The sequence below is a fragment of the Daphnia pulicaria genome, chromosome 2 (assembly GCF_021234035.1).
Source record: "Daphnia pulicaria isolate SC F1-1A chromosome 2, SC_F0-13Bv2, whole genome shotgun sequence".
NCBI classification, from domain to species: Eukaryota; Metazoa; Arthropoda; class Branchiopoda; order Diplostraca; family Daphniidae; genus Daphnia; species Daphnia pulicaria.
Window position 1 is genome coordinate 2,435,574 of NC_060914.1, and position 21,421 is coordinate 2,456,994.

Here is a 21,421-nt window from a genome sequence, read left to right on the forward strand (position 1 = left end):
GGATTATGGAAGAAATTCTAATTTTTCTCTTCTCAATTTGCAGTTGCTGCGGAAAAATCCTGAGAGACGCCTGGGAGCCAGCGAGCGCGACGCCGAAGACGTTAAAAAACAGGCATTCTTCCGGCACGTTCACTGGGAGGACCTTCTGGCCAGACGGCTCAAGCCGCCCTTCGTGCCGACCATCGTGAGTGACTCGTCTCTTAATTTTTCGTAAAAGGATTTCGGTTTTGGCAGCGGCCATGGCGTGATGCCGATCTGTGTGTATAGTTGAATTGTTGCGTTGACTGACTTGTTCTTGTTTGGATTCTTGTCACCTTGGCAGAGATCGATGGAGGATGTGAGCAACTTTGATGAAGAGTTTACGTCGGAGAAGCCCGTGCTGACACCACCCAAGGATCCGCGCATCCTCTCGGATGACGACCAGTCCCTTTTCAAAGACTTCACCTACATGGCCGACTGGTGTTGATTGTCGTTACTTAAAACAACAAATTCTTTTCCCTTTTCATTTGCCTTTCCCTTTTATTCCCTGTCTCCCCAGTTTTATAGTTTGGGCCATCCCACACTCCCCTTTCACTCGTTGATTAATCATCTAACCAAACACAATTTGTTTCCGTCTTCTCCAGGCAACACTCCTCCCACCCCTACTACACCATTAGCTTAACTCGAAACATTTGTCGGGGTCATGTACATTGTTTCTCGATAGGAATTCTTTTGTTCTTTGTATTCTCAGTTTTCGGGAGGGTCTCGATGGGATTCGATGGGTTCCGCAGCTCTTACCACACAATTATTAAATGGATCTAAAAAAACAAAAAAATAAAAAAATATAAACGAAATAAAAAAATAATAATAATTAATAAAAAGTTATTAGGCATCAACCGGCGGTCCTCTTGTGTCCCTCTGTCGCGGCCTTCCTTTTGCTCCTTCCATTTTTGTGAAATTTGCTCTTTTTTATTAAGTAAGAATGGGAGTATGCATTAGTTAGCGCTATTCAATACTTTACATCCATCCGACTGTATAGATTTGTATGCGCTGCCACTTGAAAATTTATTATTAATCCTCTTTTTTTTCACCAATCAAACTTTTGTCTATCACTTCTTCCCTCCTTGAAAAAAGTGCCTTTTTTCTATCATCTCTTTCGTCGCCGTCTTCTCTTTTTCACGGGGGAAACAAAATTTCAAGAATTAAAAAATTTTCGTAATTAGATGAATTTTTCACGTTTTTCGGCTCGTCAGTGCACACACAGACACACGCGTTTGAAGGGGGGGTTTTGTTGTTGTTGTTGTTGAAATAAAGGATAAAAAAAGTAAAGCGAAAATCCTGCCAATACTCGAGCCTCTTTCAAAACGTTTCGTTCCCGCTTCTTTGTTAAAGCATGTTGAAAAAATAATCCTTCGGCTTCCCACTCCACCTTTTTCCTTTTTGTATTTTTACAGATTTTTAAGAAAGAAAAACACCAAAAAAAGATTGGAAAATTTAAACAAAAAATAAATCCATTTCTGTCACTTTTTTCGGGCGATGAGTAGACGATGAGAATCTATTGCGATCCTCAGGCCTTTTTGTTTGTTTTTTTGTCAAATCCTTTCCTTTCTCCTAATGCCACCGCCCCCGTTATTCGCCTCATCCCACATTCGCCTCATCCCACACAACTCGTCTTCACGTCGTTTGGGTGAATCAAAAGATGCGATGCTAAGAGATTACACAGAGCAACAAAGGCAATGAAAGAATTGAATTTTTTAAAAAAAAGAGAGCGAGAGAATTGTTTGTGTCGCACGTGATTCCCACGCGACTGATGACTTTGAATGCATTATGAAATGTCCATATAACCGAGCGGCTATCTATGCGATTTTTGTAGTGATCCCTCCTCTTCTGTCCCACTCTACCCAACACTCCTTTTTTTCGCCTTTTAAAACATACAAAAATTATAAATACATGATGATGATGATGTTATGTCGATGCAATTCAATTATGCAAACCAATAAAAACAATGACTTGGAAACATTTTGCTTTATTCACACAACTGAAATCTGAATGTTCGTGATGTTTTGCGATGATTTCCAGTGAGAAAGACACGGAGAAGAAATTCTGCGGTAAGTTGGCTTGCCACTTGGCTCATTTCGTTTCACCATTACTCATTTTTTATCATTCGATTTGTAATTTAAATGTGATTTCAAATTTTCATTTCGAAGGTTGGGGGTGAAAGGCTTGGTGTTATTTATGGTGTTTGCCCTTAACGTTGGTCTGCAAATATGGAACCCATGAATTATTCAAAATTATTTTCCCCTGGTTTTATTCTCTTCCAACTATTGCGCAATGCCGAAAGTTCCCAACATTGCAGAAGAAGACTACAGGAAAGAAGAAGGAAATTACAGAAGACGCTCAAAATGTTTACCTACGTGACTCTCCAAGGTGAAGAACGGTCCAGTGCAACCTTGATCACATCCGACTCCAGACCTTTAATGTGTTTTGTTAACTAAAAGAAGGAGGTAAGTTGTTTGGCCATTGACCCCGCATGTTATGAAATCTTATCGTACACAAAATAGTAATGGGTTGAAAATTAACTTGGTTGTCCCTTTTAAAATGCGTCTTATCACCTTTCCAAGCGACCAAATCTCACGTCCCCTAACTTTACTCAGGTACTTCATCAAGTCCTCCTATCCCGGTCGAAAGTGTGTATGCCATCTAGTCGTACCATTTCCAACTTTCAACACTCGCAGCGGTGTTCAACAAGAAACGCGGCGTGTAAAAACGTGTTTTTTTTTTTTTAAGGACGCAACTGACACCGTAGAGGTGGTCTGATTTCGATCTTTAGGACAAAACACAATCAGGTAAGATCAAGTACATTTTTATCGCATTCTTCTTCGACAAAAAAGTCTTGTAAAAGCCTAGCCGCTTTCCTTTGACTGGACTTTGGGTCTTATCTTATGAACTCATTCCTCCCAAGAAAGATAAAATGATTGGCATGTTAAAACGATAATTGAAACTTTAATTCTGAAATGTTTCCGAATGAAAATTTCTCTTTTTCTGTTTTTTTTTCTGAATGTACTCTTTCTTCTTTTTTTTTGCGTTGGCATTATGATATTTCGGGATAACATAACTAGTGGAAGACGATAATGTTCGACACCTTCACTATCCTGGTAAAGGTTGAACTGAATCCGTCACTCGCTGGAACTGCGCAACAAAGAGCTGCCGCCGCAGCAGTCGGCCAAGGCTATGGAACTAAAGAAGGAATTGGAATCTTACACGGCGTCGAGTCCGATACCGTCGGACAGCAGATACGTCAGCATGTTGCAGCTGTTCAGGCTCCAGGCTAGCGACCCGCCGACGTCGTGTTCATCGGCTGGCAAATCGGCCGCCATCACCGGGAAGCTAGGATTTCGTCTGATGGGCTGTCAAGATCTGCTGGAAGACGTTCCAGGCCAATCGCGGCGAGATTCCACTCACTCGGCCCCCAACGACCCGAAATCCTTCGTCAAAGGCACGTCGTTTTGTTTCGTTTTAAAGCGATATCCTTTCTCATGCGAACTTTCTACAGTTACTCGGCAATTCCTTTTGAGAAACATTACTAAAAATGTTTGTAACAATATAACTAAACGGGACCGTGAGAAGGGGAGTAGGGAATGTCCATTTGAAGGTGATCTGAACTGGATCATATCCAGTTTGACCAGACATTTGGTTTTGCCTTTTTGAGTTGAGAATTGCCACCAGGATCTGTCAAATTCGATTCCGTGTCAAGGTCCAAATTGACAGCAGCAATTAAGGACTTGTCGACCAGCAGGTTTAACCTGGATGCAAATCACTTTATTGATGTTGTTCTGTGTGTTTGCAAATTTTGATTTTGGTCGTCTGATTTCATTTATGGTTTTTGGAATTTCATTAGGTGTGACGGGCAGAAGTTCGTCCAAGTCGTACAGTGTCAAGGACGAGACGAGTAACGAGATCATGGCCGTCATCAAGTTGGACAATGTGACAGTGGCGCAAACGAATTGGCGGCCGTGCTCCCAACAGGCCTGGGACCAGCGGTTCAGCATCGACCTGGACAAATCGCGAGAAGTCGAGATCGACATTTACTGGCGCGACTGGCGCTCCCTATGCGGCGTCAAGTTTCTGCGCCTCGAGGAGTTCATCGACGATGTCCGGCACGGCATGGCTCTCCAGCTGGAACCGCAGGGACTTCTCTTTGCCGAGATCAAATTCCTCAATCCGATGATCTCGCGCAAACCGAAGCTCCAGCGCCAGCGCCGCATTTTCAAACAGCAAGGTAACATTTATTGGCCGTTTTTGTGTCGTTAATCGATTCCCCCAATTTTTGCCTCCCACTTGGCGCTTACACCGTCGTTGTTGTCCGTGTTAATTCACTAAGCTAGGACATTTAGCGCCACGGGCTATTGTAAAATACGGTAGCGGTATTGGAAGACAAAAGATTTTCCAACGAAAACAAAAGAAAACTGGGTCAGAGAGATCGCCACCGAGTGTGTGTGTGTGTGTCGGTTTTAATTCACATTCTCTTCCCATTTTATGTTGGCTCCTCGTTTGTTTCCAGAGAGTGGGAGGCGTGACGAAGCTGGACAGGCCTTTTCATTTGGGGTTTTCTGCCGCCATTATTTGAATCGCTGCAAGAATGAATTACGTGTCCGATCCACAAATGGCTCCTAACCTTGTCCCTGGGATTTTTTAAAGTCGTTTTCATTTCATTATTTTCTTTCTTTCCCTAGCAGCATTTAAAAGGCCGTAGCGAATTGAGTTTTTGTCCGTCCAGTGAAACGGAAAGCGGGTCATATCACAAATATTCCACGCACAATGTCTTCATTAGGAAAAAAAAAGGGTTTAAAAAACGTGGGAAACATTAAAGTTCATTTTAAGGCGAATTTGCCATCGTGTTTTAAATCATTCATGTCAACTGGGATTGAATCTGTAGCTTCAGCAGGGCCTTGAGCGACAATCACGAACTTAACATCTAATCTGCTTAATCGATAGGGATGACACATAGCGTCCAGCTGTGCAGAATAATCGCCGTATTTTTTGCTTGTGTCATTCTATCGGCAGGAGGGATCATTAGACAGGGTCTTTTATTCTTTTTACCTATCCCTTTGAGGCTGACTGGGACCGATCGATTTCTCTCCACGCTCGCTCAATTTCAATGCCATAAAGTTCCACTTTTCGTCAAAATATTGATGTAATGTGCCGATCAGACAAGAGGAATAGTTTTTTTTTTTTTTTTTTTCGTAGTTACGGGATCCGGGCATTATATTTTTCCTATTATTCATCAACATAACCAGTTTCCAAAGATATTAAACTCGGTTGATTTTCGCGATTGAAATGGGTCACTCGAAGGCCATGCGTTGCGATCAGGGAGATAACACTCGATCAATCGAAAGAATTCAGCTGTCATAATGCTACATGGAGTTTTTGGCTTTATTTAATCGTTTTTGGCGTTTCATAATTATCTGTTTGCAGGCAAGAACTTATCTCGCAACCTTAATCAAATCATCAAGCGGTCGCATCTGAACGAGCACCAGGACTCGGGAGCCCAATCTCTTTACCGTCTGGAGGAACTGTGGACCGTCCAAATGGCTTGTCTTAGTCAACGAGTCCATTCCCGCTATCATGCCAGCGGTTCCATCTCCGTCGCGAACCACTGCAGTTGTCTCCATCGGTCACAACAACGCCCATCAGTTAACCGTCGCAACCCCCGCCGTAACCCGTTTCCGCGATCTTATCCTTCTTGATTGAAGACGCCAAGGTAAGACAAAACACAAGTGAAAGATTCGTCCTGTTTTTCCTTCCACTTTTCCATTCATTTATTCGTGGCTTTCCATCTTTCTTCACTTGTCTATTGACAAAAAGGGGAAGTTTTTTTTTTTTTCATTTTCATTTTCACCAGAATGACACTCACTTACCTTTGAGGATAGATGGATGGATGGTTTGTTTGTTTTGGTTGGGTTCGCGTGAATATATGGTATACGATGACATCAACTCTGCACGGAGAAAGGAAAGAAAAAGAAAAAAAACGAATTCCAGCTAGTCATTATTATTAGCGTCAGTCAGGTGAAGAGAGTTAGAATTTTTTGGCCGCCTCATCTTGGTGTACCAAAGGAGAGGATTTCTACCATTTTCTCGACCTTCATATACTCTTTCGGCTTTCGTCTCGCTTTGCGCTTTTATATTGTTTATAATATTCCTTTTTTTTTTGCGTAATGCAATGCAATGCGGCGCAAACGCAACGCACCCAACCCAAATATGGACCCCCACTACCGTAAATGAAATATCCCATATTCCCTAGCACCATATCGTTTGTATTCGTGCACTTTTCCTCGGCCCACAAGTGCTCTCGCTTGTAAAAAACAATTTTGTTCTTTTCTTTTCTTCGTTCCTTTTCATGCGGGTGTAGGTATAACAAATGTCTGCGATCAAGATGATTGTTATGATGTCCAGTCGGCGATGTAGTTACATCCGACCTTGGGTCGAACGCTAGACCCTTTCAACCTTGATCAGGAAGAGAAAATGAAGGTGGCCAATTAGTTTAAGTACATTCCATTCATCCGAAATTGCGTGTAATTCATTCGTTGCATCAAGTACTTAGGCTGGCTGCTGCTGGCCGTGTAGAGTTCAGACTTGAGAAATGCATCAGCTCGAATCTTACGATGCCAAGTCATATAGTGTTGAAACTTCTTTTGAAACACAACAGCAGGTACACCCATGTTTGGGTGTACTACTCTAGTGTACTACTATGCACGATTTTTAATGAGATTCCCCCGTTTTTTTTTGTTTTGTTTTTTTCCGTCATCACCGTTTGGATCTGGGTCAAACTTCGTTTCACGGTCGTGATTCGTGCATTATTTCACTGCTATGCACAGCAGGCCCGTCGTCATTAAACGGTGTGATGGCGATGGCTGTTGAGTGCTCTGCATCCTCCCCGGGCGAGGTTTCTCTAGCTGCAATCGTGTTAAACACACACAACATCGATGCTGGGTTTCTTTTTCTTATTCGAAGCTGTTGTTTATTTTATGGAACAATTCGCACATTTTCGACCAGCCCATCATTTTGGGGGAGTTTTTGACAAAGGAAAGATTCAACTGTCGTCATTTTTCGTGTTGCGATTTCGAAAACAGGTGCTCAGACCAACACCATTGAGAGTGGCGAGCATTGGTTGTGAGCTCAGTGTTGCTGGAAAGGAATTCAACTAGGGAGGCCGAGCCCGAACCGGCCTGACGAAAACGGGCTGTTGCCGCCTTGTTAATTTATGAGCCAATCCCTTCCAAAGATAGACGGTTAGTTAGGTTAGGTAAGACAGCGATGTTCAAAAGCGATCCCGGGACCGTTGATGGCAGCGATGGCCATATTAGACTGGATTTTAATGGCCATTCTCTCTTTAGTCTTTATTCGACTCGGCCTATAGATGGGGCGCAGACTGGACTATAATCCGGTTTTGTATCTCTTTTTTTCTCTCTCTTTCTATGCGCTCCAAGACAAATAAAAACTGAAAGGGTTGAACGAGAAGAGCTGGGCAATAAGAAGTTGGAGCGAGAGCTATAAGAAGAGAAGGAAACCGGCTCGTTTCGGCGTGACTGATGTTGAAAATAACTCGACACAACGGCTGGGGAATAAGAAGAAGCAGCAGCAGCTCTTACGCAGTATAGTCATCCTCGTCGTCCCTAGTCTCCTCTTCAAAAACCAACGAAAGAAAAAAAAAAAAAGTCTCTTTCACTGTATAGCTCTGGCGCTCGTATTTGTCATGCCATATAGGGGGTTCGTGCGTTCAAGCTCTCAAGGTCCCCCGCATCTATTTAAAAAATGTTTGTTTCGAGGGAAAGAATGGTGGGAGAGTACCCGCGCGTCTGCTTCAAGTTCTGTTCCCCCTGCTGCCCAGAAGAGACTCTTCTTGATGCTCTCTTTTGTTCCTCCAACATGTTAACAAGAGAGACGAAGATTGGCAAACCAAAATGTCTTATTATTCGTATCTCCGGTATTGTGAGATGAACCATTCACTTTTCTCTCTCTCCTATTTGGAAGGTGCCAAGGTTTATAGACAAGACAGATCGGGAATGCTGTCGTGAAGTGTCATTGTTGGATGACTCGTCTCTGGACCAGTCTGCGCGTGGGAGAGAAGGAGAAGAACCTGAATTGTTCAAAATATTCCCCCCTTCCACTGGCATTTTGGCCTTTTTTCTTATGTCGCTGTTGTTGGAAACAACAACTAAAAAAAGCGGCTAGGAAATTATGTAAGAAACCCCGTTTTGGGGGTTCTCTGCACGGGAGTGTATTTTAATTTTTCTTTTTTTCTGACTTTTGGGCCGAGTAGAGAGATATATATTTTTCTTTACCATACATATATGGAACTCCATTTTTGTTGTTTGTTTGTTCCAACTGGTGAACTGTGAGAGCTGCTGCTCCCTCCTTTCGAGCCTTTCGTTTTGTGCTTTTTGTCTCTCGAATTTTTTGGTTTTTTTGTGTCCCTATTTGGGTTCCGTTTCGGACATTTTACGTTTTTGGTTACCACCAAGTCCTTTCCGGATGAGTTTGGGGACGGTGTTAAATTATTTGGTTGCTCGATCAAACGCGCCTGAGCTTGTAAACAGCCTCGCCTCGGTTACGCTCGGTTAGCCATCTAGTCTTTCTCTTTTCTCTCTCTCTCTCTATCTGCAATTCCACGCATGTTGGTTGACAAGCGACAAGTGACGGCCTCTCTGGCGTTGTTCGTTTGACGGATCTCAAATAACAATTTTCGAATTTCTTTCATTCATTGTTCTGCCAAACTGTCCTTGGCATGATTTTCTAGATTTGTATGTACGTGTCTCTCGATCGTCTTTTTTTGTTTTGTTTTTCTTCAAAACGAAATCACGTAACAGGTTGTCCAGAAAAACAAACAACCAACAAAAAACATTTCAAAATGAAGGAGACTGTTGTTGCCGTAAGACTGTTTGAAGATGGACGTCACGTTCGCCTTAACCGATATCGAGGCCTGAAAAAAACCAGTTTAACGTTCGGTTAAAGGGGAGGTCTTTAACTCCCCCCCTCTCACGGTCCAACAACAGGTGATCTATTACGTGTTCGGATGAATGATGGATGGGGGTACAGCAGGTCTTAGCCCCAAAGACCCTGCGTCGCATCTATGTACAAGTTGAAAAAGAGAAAGCTCTTTTTTTTTTTTTACCGCGTCCCTCGTTCCGGCCTGTCGTTCGTGTACGTGAGCCAGAAAGAAGAAAAAAATCCCGACGCTAACAAATGAATACACACGCGCTGCGTTTCAAAACGGATGGAGGGTCGCCAGCACTTTTGAAAAAAGAAAAAAAAGAAATAGGTTTTTTTTTTTGAATTGATTCCCCCAATGTGTCGCCTACCCACATACCCATTTGCAATTGAGCTTCTGTTATTACTTGAATAGAAACAAGATTTCAAAAGAGGCCCCGGTGTATTTTCGTATTGGCGCCGGAGCAGCGCAGCACAGACCACCACGGCTTCACTATAGCAGCCATCATTTTCAGGGTCACACATAGTTCTAAGAGAGAGAGAGCTGGAATCTTTTTTGGCCTTTATAGTTGGCTGTCGACAGTCGACCCTTGCCCAGTCAGACACGAGACGCTAACCGAGTCGGATCTCTTTTTGGCTAGTTTTTGTGATTGTTTCGGAAACTTTTTTCTGACGTCGGATAAGATCGGATTTTTATTTCATTTAGTGGTTTGAATAGCCTTTTTTTGTTGTTGTTGTCGCCAGTGAAAGTGAAACCGACACGCGCTCAAATCAAAAGGCTATACACTACACACAAAAAAAGTCGACAGCATTTTAGTAAGGAAAAGTTGGCGGCATGTACACCTGGAGAATTGTCTGCATTTGATGGCGTTATGGAACAAGTCGTGAGTTTTCCAACCTTGAAGCAGCAACTGGATTCCGGCTCCGTTGTTCTGTCTACTATTGAATGAAAAGAGCATGTTGGTGTTAGTTCAGCCCGAAATGCGGCCGATTGCGGTATCGTTTCAGGAGGAGAACAAAAGGTCTTGTTCTCCTCAAAGGATTTCTAACGGACTGGCTCCAATCCCGCCAAAGACGCCCGTCCAGTCGCCCAGGGCTCCCAGCAAGCGAGCAACTGCTGTTGAGCAGCCGACGACGGCTCCATCGACGAGACTCTCTGGATTAATGAAGAGGATTCAAGCCAAAGCCAATAATTGCCAAACGCAGTTGGAATCGTTCGTGAGTAATGTGTCGTCGGCCGTTCACGGTGTTGGCCATAAGAAAACGCCAGTGCCAGTGAAGAATTGCCCGCAAGGTGTGGTCATCGGACCCATCCCTTCCAGTCCAATCTCCGCTCAGTATCACCATCACAATGTTGGCGTCAGGAGCAACAGTCTACCTCGGCCGTACCCGGCCTACGCTGGGCAGAAGAGCAGAGAGCAGCCGGACAGACCGGTTGGCGACGAAGAGGACAAGAATCCAGCGACCAAACATACGTACGTCATCAAACTTGCCACTTTGACCCCAGCCACAATGAGTTCGGCCCACTTGCGGAATCCAGGGTCGAACCAACAGCAGCAACGCGGCCCGCCAGATGGTCCGTTCAAGACGTGGAACGCTCCAGCCAGCAACAAGACGAGACCCGGTCTTTCTCTGGTGGGTTTCCGGCCCGATAAGCACGTCACTTGCATCGAAGTGACTCTCATCAACAACAAGACTTCGGCGCCAACGACACCCGTTTCGGAAGAGCTGCCCGGCAGTATTCAAGAGCAGCCGGGCAGCAAGTCGCCGGGAGCCAACAGCACCGGAATGAAGACTTACTGCTTTGGTGAACTGCCGGTGGACGGCGATAAATCACCCAGCGGGACGTTGAGCTCACGGAGCAGCTCCAGAGGCTCAGAACAATTCGATTCCGGATTTGAAGACATAACCAATCGCAAGCTGACGCCGCCATTGCAGACGCCTCCGTCGTCGACGTCCATCATCCGCTCGATTTTCGATAAAATCGGCGGGCAGGAGAAGCAGCGAACCCCCAAAGTGCAGGCCAAACGGAGTACGATCCGCAGAGAGAAGGCCTTCCGCCAGCGGAACAAACACGCCTGGTCCAGAGCCAAAGAGATCCAGCGAAACGACGAACTACTCCAGCGCTTCCACCAGATTCGGAAGCGACTGGGAGAGGAAGACGAGCAAGACGACACGGGAGGGATCATTTCGAGCAGCTTGCGGCTCTCGCCGGAATCGGCGATGATGCCGACCGTCGGAGGACTTCCTCCGGACTTGCTGTGTCCCCTTCCATCCATCGTTCAGACTCTAGTCCGTCAATACGACACGGGAGGCGGACAGCCTCGTTCTCGCGACAAGATTGTCCCGTCCCGACTCCATTCGAAACGATCTTCCGGTCTTCCGTCTAAACAACAGCAGACCATATCCAGCAGCAACAACAACAGCAGCAGCGACGACAACGCTTTAGTCAGCAACAACACTCAGGTATAGTGTGCAAACATTGTCCATTTCTCTTATTATTCTTGGCCCGTCATGGCCGTGAAAAATGCTAAGATAACCGCAACTAAAAAAAAAAAAACAGAAACAACAACCAGCCACGCCAAAAATAAAATTCGTTGCGGATTTCCTTATATTTTTTTGTTGGTTGATAAGAAGAATGGAAACCTTGATCCAAGAAACTGTAGAGCTCGCTCGCTCTTTCCTCCCGCTCGCTCCCGTCATCTTGATTTACAACACGCAACAGAATCGCGCCCGATTCGCTTGTCGTCGTCCCCTGCGTCGCACCGACTCTCAGACATGGGTGGAGAGACGCGGTGTGTGTGTGAGAGACGTGTTCATTTGGGTTTGAACCGGGCAAAAAAAAATAAAATAATAGGTGTCGGTAGCATTCGGCGCAAGATGGATGGGGGCGGCATCCGCCCATATTTTGCACACACTTATTAAGGCGCGCGCGCGCCTCCTCTTTATGCGTTTTCGTGCATTTTCTTTTTGAAATAAAATGCGAGTTGTTGTATGTGCTGCTGCTGACTGCCTGGACTGCTGCTGCTGCTCTTTAGTGCACAGGTGATGCTCCGGGGGGTTATTCCGTCACGTATTACACACGTAGGCTATACACGTAGACATATACTGCGATTAACCCGCCCACGTCTGTATACAACCTATTGTTAGAGTCACCACAGACGTCAAGGACTCCACCATGTCTTTGACGACGCTTTCTTTCAGACTGGTACTACTACATCGGTGCGAATTTGAATGAAAGACGGAATAAGAAGCTTATGGCCTCATAGCTCTGTCTAAGAGATATTTCAGGAGTTTCTTTTCGAAAAAAAGAACAATGGTCAAGGTTGAGTTGATGTCATCGTTAACATATCACGTTTGAATGGCATGCTGATTTCATTTGGTTTCTGATTCTTTCTTTATCCGGATTTTTCCAGATTTTTCCTGTTTCGCTTTGAATGAATTTTCGATGACTCTTGCTTTCTGATTTTTTCTTTAAATTTCTAAGTGCCGTTATCATGTATATGTGTATGTATGTAGAGGGTCTTTGCTCATTTGAATTCAATCGGTTCCGAGTTGCTGGGGACGGGGAGACATTTGCGCTGCTGCCGTTGCTGTTCCTCTATCGCCCAACCATACACGGTCTAGTTTTTAAGAATAGCTAAGTTGGCGAATAACCCGACTCGATTTGCGAATGGCCTTATAATATGTATTTACTTTGCAGCAATTTTTGTGAAACCATCATTAGTGAAAGTTGTCGCATACCATACCCACAATTTATATTCTTTCGAAACGAAAGAAAAAGAAATTGGTTTGCTACAAGAAATTATGCAATTGCGAATAATGTCACTAAAAGCGGTTCATTAAAGCGAAAGTTTTTGCAAACCATATTCGTGTTTTAGTCGTTATTGAAAATCGAAATTGACTATCGCTAATGAAAGTATGCATTTGCGACAACTATCGCCAGCAAACGAGATTCTTGACACGATATGGCGTGGCGTCATACGCTGTTATCTGGAACATTTTTCGAAGCTCATCGTTTGGTTTGGGACAACTATCAGAAATGCATAATTAATTAGCGATAGTTGTCGCAAACCAAATTATTTTTTAAATAAAGACTAAAACACGGATTTGGTTTGCCACAACTTTCGCAAATGAAAGTTCATTACCTTTAGCTAAAATTTGTTGCAAATGCATAATTTCATTTCGTTACCGGTAGTTATCAATGTATAACAGTAGCGAAAGTTTTAAACTCTTTACTCATACAACCGGTCACTTTCTTCCTCTCCGCCTGGCCAAGCCGAAGCTGAGGGCAGCGGTGGTCCGATTCCCGTCATCGAATTCCCCGTCGGTCATGTCCTCCTCCTACCAGAGTCCTCGGTCGGTTTTGATTATAAATATCCACCGGTTCTAGTTCCGTGGCCCCTCCCTTCATCAATTCGAGATATTAGTGCAGTCAAGTCTCTCGAGTCTCTGCGAGACAGAAGGAAAACACCCCCTTTGAAATGGTTCCACTTTCGTTGGCCATATTAGGACATGATGGATATATTCTGTTCTACCGACTTTGTTTTTTTCGGGGTCATGCGAGTTCCATTCCGAGTAGAAAATCCTTTTCATCTTACAAAACCACAGAGAAAACAACAACCGTCAAACCTCACCTTGGCTTCTCGACATCCATTTTTTTCTTTTACAACACGAATCATTTTCCTCCCCGTCACAAAAAGAGAAAAAGAGACGAACACGCAACTCTTTTTTACAAAAAAAAGAACCAGCTCACTTTTTAATTACCAAGGTGGATTCATCAGCAGCCAAGTTAACTATTTTATCTCTTGTTCTTGGAACGTTGAAAAATGAAAGAGAGGAGATGAGATTGTCCTTTATTAGTGAGACAATGGATCCCAAGTCGTGTCAAAGAAACAAAAGATGAAAAAGAGTCAAAATCCCTTCAGTGACACAAAGTAATCGACGGAAATCTCAAAATCTGGGCCTTTTTCTCCTGGAAATCTTGTTTCATATTCCATCCCAAGATAGGCACAGAGCACTAGCACACGTAGTACGATCACTCACGCACGATCGCAGCACAGCCAGTCACATTCGTTTTCTTCTTGTTGGTTCCTCGTTGCCCATTTTAAGGTGAAAGAGCAGCTCATCCTTGACCTTGATGATCCTATATCTCTCTTGTTTCATCTTCTTCTCCTTCGTTATGTTTTTCTTGTATTTCTCCGTTTGGGTGGCAGCTTCTCCTTCTCCTTTAGTTCGTTTTGGTTTTTCTGGGGGTTTTAACTCCTTCTCCGATGTAGAGTCATAAAAAACAGGTTGAAGGGTGAGTCCTTTTATACCCATTACGTCTTGTTTGAGATCTGCTTGTCGGCGGAATTTGGCCAGTAGCTTTTTCTGTCCGTCCCACCGTCTCCCTCCCGGTACTATTTGTGGCGATTTGTGGTGTGTTTATTAGGTCCCCTTATTCGTCATTGCGATGGCCTTTCCTACAACTGAACTGAAGAACTAAGCGCTGGTGTGGTCGACCATATTTTAGCCCTTTGCCTTCAGACTTCCTCGTTTGGTTCGACGAAAACCTACGGATTTTCCAGTCAGCCGTTTGGACGGGTCCATTTTGACCTGCCAGCCCCTTAGCCCAATAATAATAACGATAATAATAATCAAAAATAGAAGAAGAAGAAGTAAAGTAATGGCTTTTATACGACACGATACGAGTCGGATGAGTTTTTACGTCCATATGGCAGCCGCTTGATCTTTTAGTTGGCCAGCGACGGCGGCTTTTTCGTTTTTGTCCATGACGTTGGGTCCATCCGACTTAATGTTTTTTGAACCTTGAAAAACAAAGTTGAGAAATAAGAGGGAAAAAGTTCGTAGATGGTCCGATTGGGTTGTTGACGGGCCCCCCGTGACCGTTTGTTTTATAGATGCCAATGGGCGTGACTGGGTTTTTGTTTTCTTGTTTCTGTTGTTGTTTTTTAACGACGTCCATAGTCCAAGTGACCGAGAAAAGGAGGAAAGAAGAAAATAAAAGTGGAGGCAAAGTTTGAAAAAAAAATCCAAAACTCGAACTGATTTGTGTCTTTTGTTTTTGTTTCTTTTTGTGTGGCAGGTTTTCCCTCCGGTGAGACGTCCAGGCCGGCCGATGGACTACCGCGACAGCGCCTACGAGTCCCGGCGCACCTCTCAATTCACCGGTGGCATTTCGCTGGACAACTTCCGCTTCATCAGCGTCCTCGGGCGCGGCCATTTCGGCAAAGTATGGGCATATCCTTGTAGTTGGTTTTGTTTTTTCATGAGCAACAGTTGTTGCTGTTTACTTATTTTGATAAGCGACTAAATAAGAAAGAAAAAAGTAAAAAACCAACACGCGAAGGCACTAAATCTTCTGTTTCTCTTTTCCCATGGCGAAAGGTCATTCTGGCACAATATCGCAACACTGGCGAGTACTTTGCCATTAAAGCGCTGAAAAAGGGCGACATCATCGCCCGCGACGAGGTCGAATCGCTTTTGGCCGAGAAGCGCATCTTCGAGGTGGCCAATTCCACCCGCCATCCTTTCCTCGTCAATCTTTTCTCCTGTTTCCAGACCGATGTAAGTCACTTGACTCCAACGCCAACCACGGCAACCACTCAGCCAACCACAAATCGGTTGCAACAACTAGCAATTTGCATACTAATGGCGGCGATCCTCCTCTTCTCTCCCCCTCTCTTCTCTTTATGCAATTGAAATTGTACGCCGTTGCTGCTGCCTCTGCCGTCGTTGTGGTTTACCTACGAACGGCCCGTTCGTTCAACCAGACCCACGTCTGCTTCGTGATGGAATACGCAGCCGGCGGCGATTTGATGATGCACATCCACGCCGACGTGTTCACGGAGCCGCGTGCCGTCTTCTATGCCGCCTGCGTCGTTCTTGGCCTTCAATATTTGCACGAGAACAAAATCATTTACAGGTAAAGTGTCTATCAATCATTTGGCCGTAATTGAATTTCGCGCTTTTCTGCTGGTCGGAGGAGGAGGATTTTAAATTTTTGGATGGACTGGGCGGGTTTATACGTGTCACCCGGCCAACGGCCAACCAAACAACAAACGACTGGTCTAATGATTCTTGATGGTTTCTCCCGCGCTCGTGCGTGTGTGCCATTTCGTGCCGTGCAGAGATTTAAAGTTGGACAATTTACTGCTGGACACCGAAGGCTACGTGAAAATCGCCGATTTTGGACTGTGCAAGGAAGGAATGGGATTCGGCGACCGGACGGGCACCTTCTGCGGAACGCCCGAATTCTTGGCGCCCGAGGTGCTGACCGAACCGACGTACACCAGAGCCGTCGACTGGTGGGGCCTCGGCGTCCTCATCTTTGAGATGCTTGTTGGTGAGTCGCCGTTCCCTGGCAACGATGAAGAGGAAGTCTTTGACAGTATCGTCAACGACGAAGTTCGCTATCCTCGATTCCTTTCGCTGGAAGCCATCGCCATCATGCGGAGGGTGAGCTCATTTCTCATCTCGTTGGATTATGGAAGAAATTCTAATTTTCCCATTTCAATTTGCAGTTGCTGCGGAAAAATCCGGAGAGCCGCCTGGGAGCCAGCGAGCACGACGCCGAAGACGTTAAAAAACAGGCATTCTTCCGGCACGTTCACTGGGAGGACCTTCTGGCCAGACGGCTCAAGCCACCCTTCGTGCCGTTCATCGTGAGTGACTCGTCTCTTAATTTTTCGCAAAATGATTTCGGTTTTGGCAGCGGCCATGGCGTGATGCCGATCTGTGTGTATAGTTGAATTGTTGCGTTGACTGACTTCTTGTCTGGATTCTTGTCACCTTGGCAGAGATCGATGGAGGATGTGAGCAACTTTGATGAAGAGTTCACGTCGGAGAAGCCCGTGCTGACACCACCCAAGGATCCGCGCATCCTCTCGGATGACGACCAGTCCCTTTTCAAAGACTTCACCTACATGGCCGACTGGTGTTGATTGTCGTTACTTAAAACAACAAATTCTTTTCCCTTTTCATTTGCCTTTCCCTTTTATTCCCTGTCTCCCCAGTTTTATAGTTTGGGCCATCCCACACTCCCCTTTCACTCGTTGATTAATCATCTAACCAAACACAATTTGTTTCCGTCTTCTCCAGGCAACACTCCTCCCACCCCTACTACACCATTAGCTTAACCCGAAACATTTGTCGGGGTCATGTACATTGTTTCTCGATAGGAATTCTTTTGTTCTTTGTATTCTCAGTTTTCGGGAGGGTCTCGATGGGATTCGATGGGTTCCGCAGCTCTTACCACACAAAATTAAATGGATCTAAAAATAATTAATAAAAAACAAATAATAATTAATAAAAAGTTATTAGGCATCAACAGGCGGTCCTCTTGTGTCTGTCGCGGCCTTCCTTTTGCTCCTTACATTTGCTCCTTCCATTTTTGTGAAATTTGCTCTTTTTAATTATGAAAGAATGGGAGTATGCGCCTTAGTTAGTTACATCCATCCGACTGTAGAGATTTGTTGTGTTTTCACCAAACTTATCTTTCACTTCTTCGTTGTCATCACTTCTTCCCTATTGCCCCCAACGAGAAATGTTCATTTTTTCTATCATCTCTTCGTCGCCGTCTTCTTTTTTTTCAAGGGGAAACAAAATTTCAAGAATTAAACATTTTCGTAACTAGACGATTCTTTCACGATTTTCGGCCTTCGTTTTGTTTGACAGATTCTTTTCTTTCTATTAATACCACCGCCCTTTTATTCGTCTCATCGCACAGAATATTGATGAAGTTTTGTCGAATGTCGATTTAATTCAAATGCAAACCAATATAAAAAACAAATGATTTGGTAAACTATTGTTGAAAACTGAATGGTTTCTGAAAACTTTAATCTGAATTGGTTAACGTTGTATTAATTTCTTCCCTCTTGAATTTTTTTTTTAGTTATTTTGTTTAGTTAGATGGTAATTTCTAAAAAGTCGATGAGAGAAATTCCTATAATCTTCATCTGATCTTCAAAGAAAAGGAAAGTAAATCACAGTTTTTATCTTTCATTTTAATAACAAACTGACTTCAGAATTTTGGTGACATTTAACTTATGTTACATTCCAGACATTGTCTTTAAAAATCATCAAACAAAGAGTCTGTGTCCACTCCCTGGAGAAATTGTGAGAGGAAATTTTCATCCGCATTTTCAGATTTGTTACCAGAACCTGTGGCGATGGAAGGAGAGGCGTTGAGGACGGGCGACGATCGATTTGGTTGATGGTAAGGTGCCGGACGAGGTGTCGAAACAACTGCAGATGGAGATTTGAAGCTGAATTGGCTGCCACTTGGCGGACGAATGGGCTGTGCAATTGGATTTAGGGATGGCCTGATGGATGGACGTGGTGTCGTGCTGATTGGCGGTCGAGGTGTCGTATTAAACGCCGGCCGTGGTGGCAGATTTATTGGCGGTCTCGTGCGGTTGTAATTTGAGGGAGTTGTAAGCCGTTCGTTACCCCTGTGGACAATGGAAGGGGTTCCGAAACGGGTCATGGTCGTCGCTGCTAATGCCGAACCCGCCGAAGTAAATAACGTCATTGGAGGCTCGATTGGTTCCACTTCCGACGCTTCCGCGCTGGTCATTACCGGATCACCATAAATAACCGGTTCAGACAACCATGTAATGAGATCTTCCTTGGCAAATTTTCGTAACTGGGTAATCTTGAGAAATGAAAATGTCCATGACACTATTTGTTTTTCTCTTTCGTTCAATGTAAATTATCTAATTTACCTCGTTTGTTTGTGAAGAAAAAATCCCGATTAAACACTTTTTGGTAATGGTGACGAAGCAGTTTGGGGTCATGTGAAGAACACTGGGTCGACGCAGCACAAGAACGCTACCCACTTGAATCAGCTTCCCATAATCCGTGATAACATCTTGAAGTATGCCTCCTTTCACTTCGCCTAAACGTGAGCAAGGCGAAAAATGTTTAAAATTCGCAATATCGAGTCTGTTAAAAAGAAGAAACAAGTTGTAATTACCCGTTGGATCTTGAAGGACGCAACTGACTTCATGCGATATAATTGGCGTGAATTCGATCTTGGATATTCCGACAACCAATAAGGGCGCGGTTAAGTATATTATTGCAGGGTCAATCGTTTTTTTAATCATTTGCAAGTTCATCTTACTGCTTTCCCAAGAATTCTTGACCTTCAATAAAGACAAAGCATTGTCCCAACAATAAAGACCATCCATATTGGCCAAGTTTCGATGATTTGGTTTTGTGGCCTTTCCTCTTGATTTATTTTCCTGTACAACAAGAAAGTGATTAGCATGATGTAGATGGAAGTTCAGGGAAGGGAAACTTACGGTGGCAAGTTGGAAGAGCCCAGCTGGGCCTGGAAATTTCGCTGGACCTTTTTCAATTTCTGGTCTGTCATGTAATTTTAAATCATGAGTGGTTTGTTGTGGCTTCAGGGAATTACTTGTACTTCCTTGAGAGTTCATGGTATTATTCAAGAAGTCTGTATTCCTGTGTTGATGAATTGGTTTATCCTTCAAAACTGAACTTGGGCGTTGCTGCTGCTGTTGTGAAATCAAGGAACTGGTTTTTGGATAAGGATCAACTGTTTTAGGTAAATTTGGAATCTCTTCAAAGATATCATCATCATTTCCCCAATCCTCTTCTACACAATTTTTGGACTGGAGAGTGCTGTGAATTGCTTTGGACGTGTGATTTGAAACGACTTCTACTTCTTTGACATTTTGTTGAGTCGCGATTTTAACCACCTGAGGAGTAACATTTTATATTAAGAAATGACATATACAAATTTAATGATAGAAAAATTTACTTCATCTAAATCAAAATCAAAATCTTCATCGCTATCATCATTCCCCATCATCGCAATTGCGAAAAAAAAATCCTATCGTGTTTAACCAACACTTGTTTACGTTTCAAAATTTGACTGTCGTGATTTCATAGCGGCAGAACGAAACACTACGTGGAAAAAGATGTTGTTGTAATAGTTGATAAACAGATGGCGGCACTTTAGTAGTAAACAACATGGCTCTTCGGCGATTTAACTTCGGTGTTACGTTATCATCATGGAAAATGAAATATTCAACCCACAGCGATCCTCTGGCAAGTCAATTTTAATTATTTCACTTTGCACCAGTTTCAGCTTATTGTGGAGTATGTGTATTTTAGGGTACAAATTTAAAAGAACGGCAAGCTCAAATGATGAAGAAAGGTTTGCCGGTCAAGAAACCGATTGAAGGTGTGAAAAATGTTATTCTAGTCGCTTCTGGTAAAGGAGGTGTTGGCAAATCAACCGTGGCAGGTTCGTTTAGACTAAAATAGTATAGGATATACTATGATGTTCTCACCAACATTCTTTTGACCAAAGTGAATCTTGCTCTTGCCTTGAGTCGGCACTTGCCTTCCCAAGATGTTGGTCTGCTAGATGCAGACATATTTGGACCTTCGATACCCACCATGATGAATTTGTCTGGCAATCCTCTGTTGACTGATAAGAATCTCATCAAACCTCTCGTCAACTACAACATCAAATGGTAGCAACAGTTAAATGTCCATTGATTTCTCAATTACTAACCAGCTGTCAAATTCAGCATGTCGATGGGATTTCTTGTTGACAACAATGCTCCAGTCATCTGGAGAGGTCTCATGGTCATGTCAGCTATCGAAAGACTTTTGCGTCAAGTCGATTGGTCGCCTTTAGATTACCTGATAATAGACATGCCACCAGGCACGGGCGATACCCAGCTCTCCATAGCGCAAAATATCCCAGTGGCCGGTGCCATTATCGTCACCACCCCACAGGAAATCGCGTTAATCGATGCCCGCAAAGGGGCGTTAATGTTTCAGAAAGTCGGAATTCCCGTCGTGGGACTTGTCAACAATATGGCTTCCTATGCGTGTCCAAACTGTGGGCATCACAGTCATATTTTTGGCGCCACAGGCGCTGAGAAACTCAGCAAAGAAATCGGTAATCTAAACCATCGTGCATAAATTTGTAGACCCCTCATAAAAATCTGTTTTTCCCCTTTTCTTTTTCCACTCTGCCGGGTTTTCGTTCAACCATCCAACAGGTGTAGACGTCTTGGTAGATATACCGTTAGACACCTCTATAATGGAGGCTGCCGACGGAGGCTATCCCATCGTTATCTCTTCTACAAGCAATAATCCTCTGGTATTACTGTTATTATTACGATTATTACCCAAATTGTTACAAAACTCATCTAAAAAAGCTCTATGATCGCTCTCAAGAGTTAAAAAGTAGTCACAAACGCGCGCGGTTGATGATTTATTTGTGTTGTTTTGCCATCGTTCTTTTTCTTTCTTTTCTTTTCTTTCTACTACGCAGGTCCAGGCGTACATGTCGTTAGCCGAAAAGGTTCTTAGTCGATTGAGTGCTATTAAGGATGAGCCGAGCCGGTGAGAAGAGATAGTTAAAAAATTCAAAGAGCCATTGGAGAGAAGATTTAAGAAAAGATTT

At 43.8% G+C, this 21,421-nt stretch overlaps 6 protein-coding genes across 11 annotated transcripts in view; 5 read left to right on the top strand and 1 right to left on the bottom strand.

Moving 5' to 3' along the window:
• LOC124326982 (serine/threonine-protein kinase N2-like) overlaps positions 1 to 833 on the top strand; it is a 28,562-nt gene extending 27,729 nt beyond the window's left edge. For all 5 annotated transcript variants that reach the window (XM_046785735.1, XM_046785732.1, XM_046785736.1 and 2 more), the window contains 2 exons: positions 44 to 184; positions 323 to 833. In XM_046785735.1, coding sequence (XP_046641691.1) covers positions 44 to 184; positions 323 to 466 — 285 coding nt within the window. In that variant the 3' untranslated portion in view covers positions 467 to 833. The remainder of the gene's footprint in view (positions 1 to 43; positions 185 to 322) is intronic.
• Positions 1 to 21,421, top strand: part of LOC124327110 — a 271,197-nt gene that overhangs the window by 47,655 nt on the left and 202,121 nt on the right. The gene's annotated exons all lie outside the window — the stretch shown is intronic.
• On the top strand, positions 1,882 to 5,739 carry LOC124327244 (serine/threonine-protein kinase N-like). Its single transcript, XM_046786218.1, has 6 exons — positions 1,882 to 2,087; positions 2,187 to 2,483; positions 2,634 to 2,825; positions 3,141 to 3,475; positions 3,878 to 4,258; positions 5,455 to 5,739. Exons 4-6 carry the CDS (start codon positions 3,211 to 3,213, stop codon positions 5,724 to 5,726), a joined length of 918 nt encoding a protein of 305 aa, XP_046642174.1. The 5' UTR covers positions 1,882 to 2,087; positions 2,187 to 2,483; positions 2,634 to 2,825; positions 3,141 to 3,210; the 3' UTR covers positions 5,727 to 5,739.
• Positions 9,533 to 17,271, top strand: LOC124327024 (serine/threonine-protein kinase N2-like). Its single transcript, XM_046785830.1, has 7 exons — positions 9,533 to 11,433; positions 15,056 to 15,202; positions 15,358 to 15,537; positions 15,744 to 15,895; positions 16,101 to 16,428; positions 16,494 to 16,634; positions 16,770 to 17,271. Exons 1-7 carry the CDS (start codon positions 9,925 to 9,927, stop codon positions 16,911 to 16,913), a joined length of 2,601 nt encoding a protein of 866 aa, XP_046641786.1. The 5' UTR covers positions 9,533 to 9,924; the 3' UTR covers positions 16,914 to 17,271.
• On the bottom strand, positions 17,569 to 19,886 carry LOC124327136. The gene is made up of 5 exons (XM_046786054.1): positions 19,757 to 19,886; positions 19,275 to 19,694; positions 18,947 to 19,214; positions 18,696 to 18,868; positions 17,569 to 18,625 (listed from the first exon to the last, which is right to left on the bottom strand). The coding sequence occupies exons 1-5, from the start codon at positions 19,805 to 19,807 to the stop codon at positions 18,041 to 18,043; spliced, it is 1,497 nt and encodes a 498-aa protein (XP_046642010.1). The 5' UTR covers positions 19,808 to 19,886; the 3' UTR covers positions 17,569 to 18,040.
• LOC124327241 (iron-sulfur protein NUBPL-like) lies at positions 19,889 to 21,375 on the top strand. Its single transcript, XM_046786214.1, has 6 exons — positions 19,889 to 20,046; positions 20,113 to 20,245; positions 20,312 to 20,477; positions 20,535 to 20,911; positions 21,015 to 21,115; positions 21,290 to 21,375. The coding sequence occupies exons 1-6, from the start codon at positions 19,969 to 19,971 to the stop codon at positions 21,362 to 21,364; spliced, it is 930 nt and encodes a 309-aa protein (XP_046642170.1). The 5' UTR covers positions 19,889 to 19,968; the 3' UTR covers positions 21,365 to 21,375.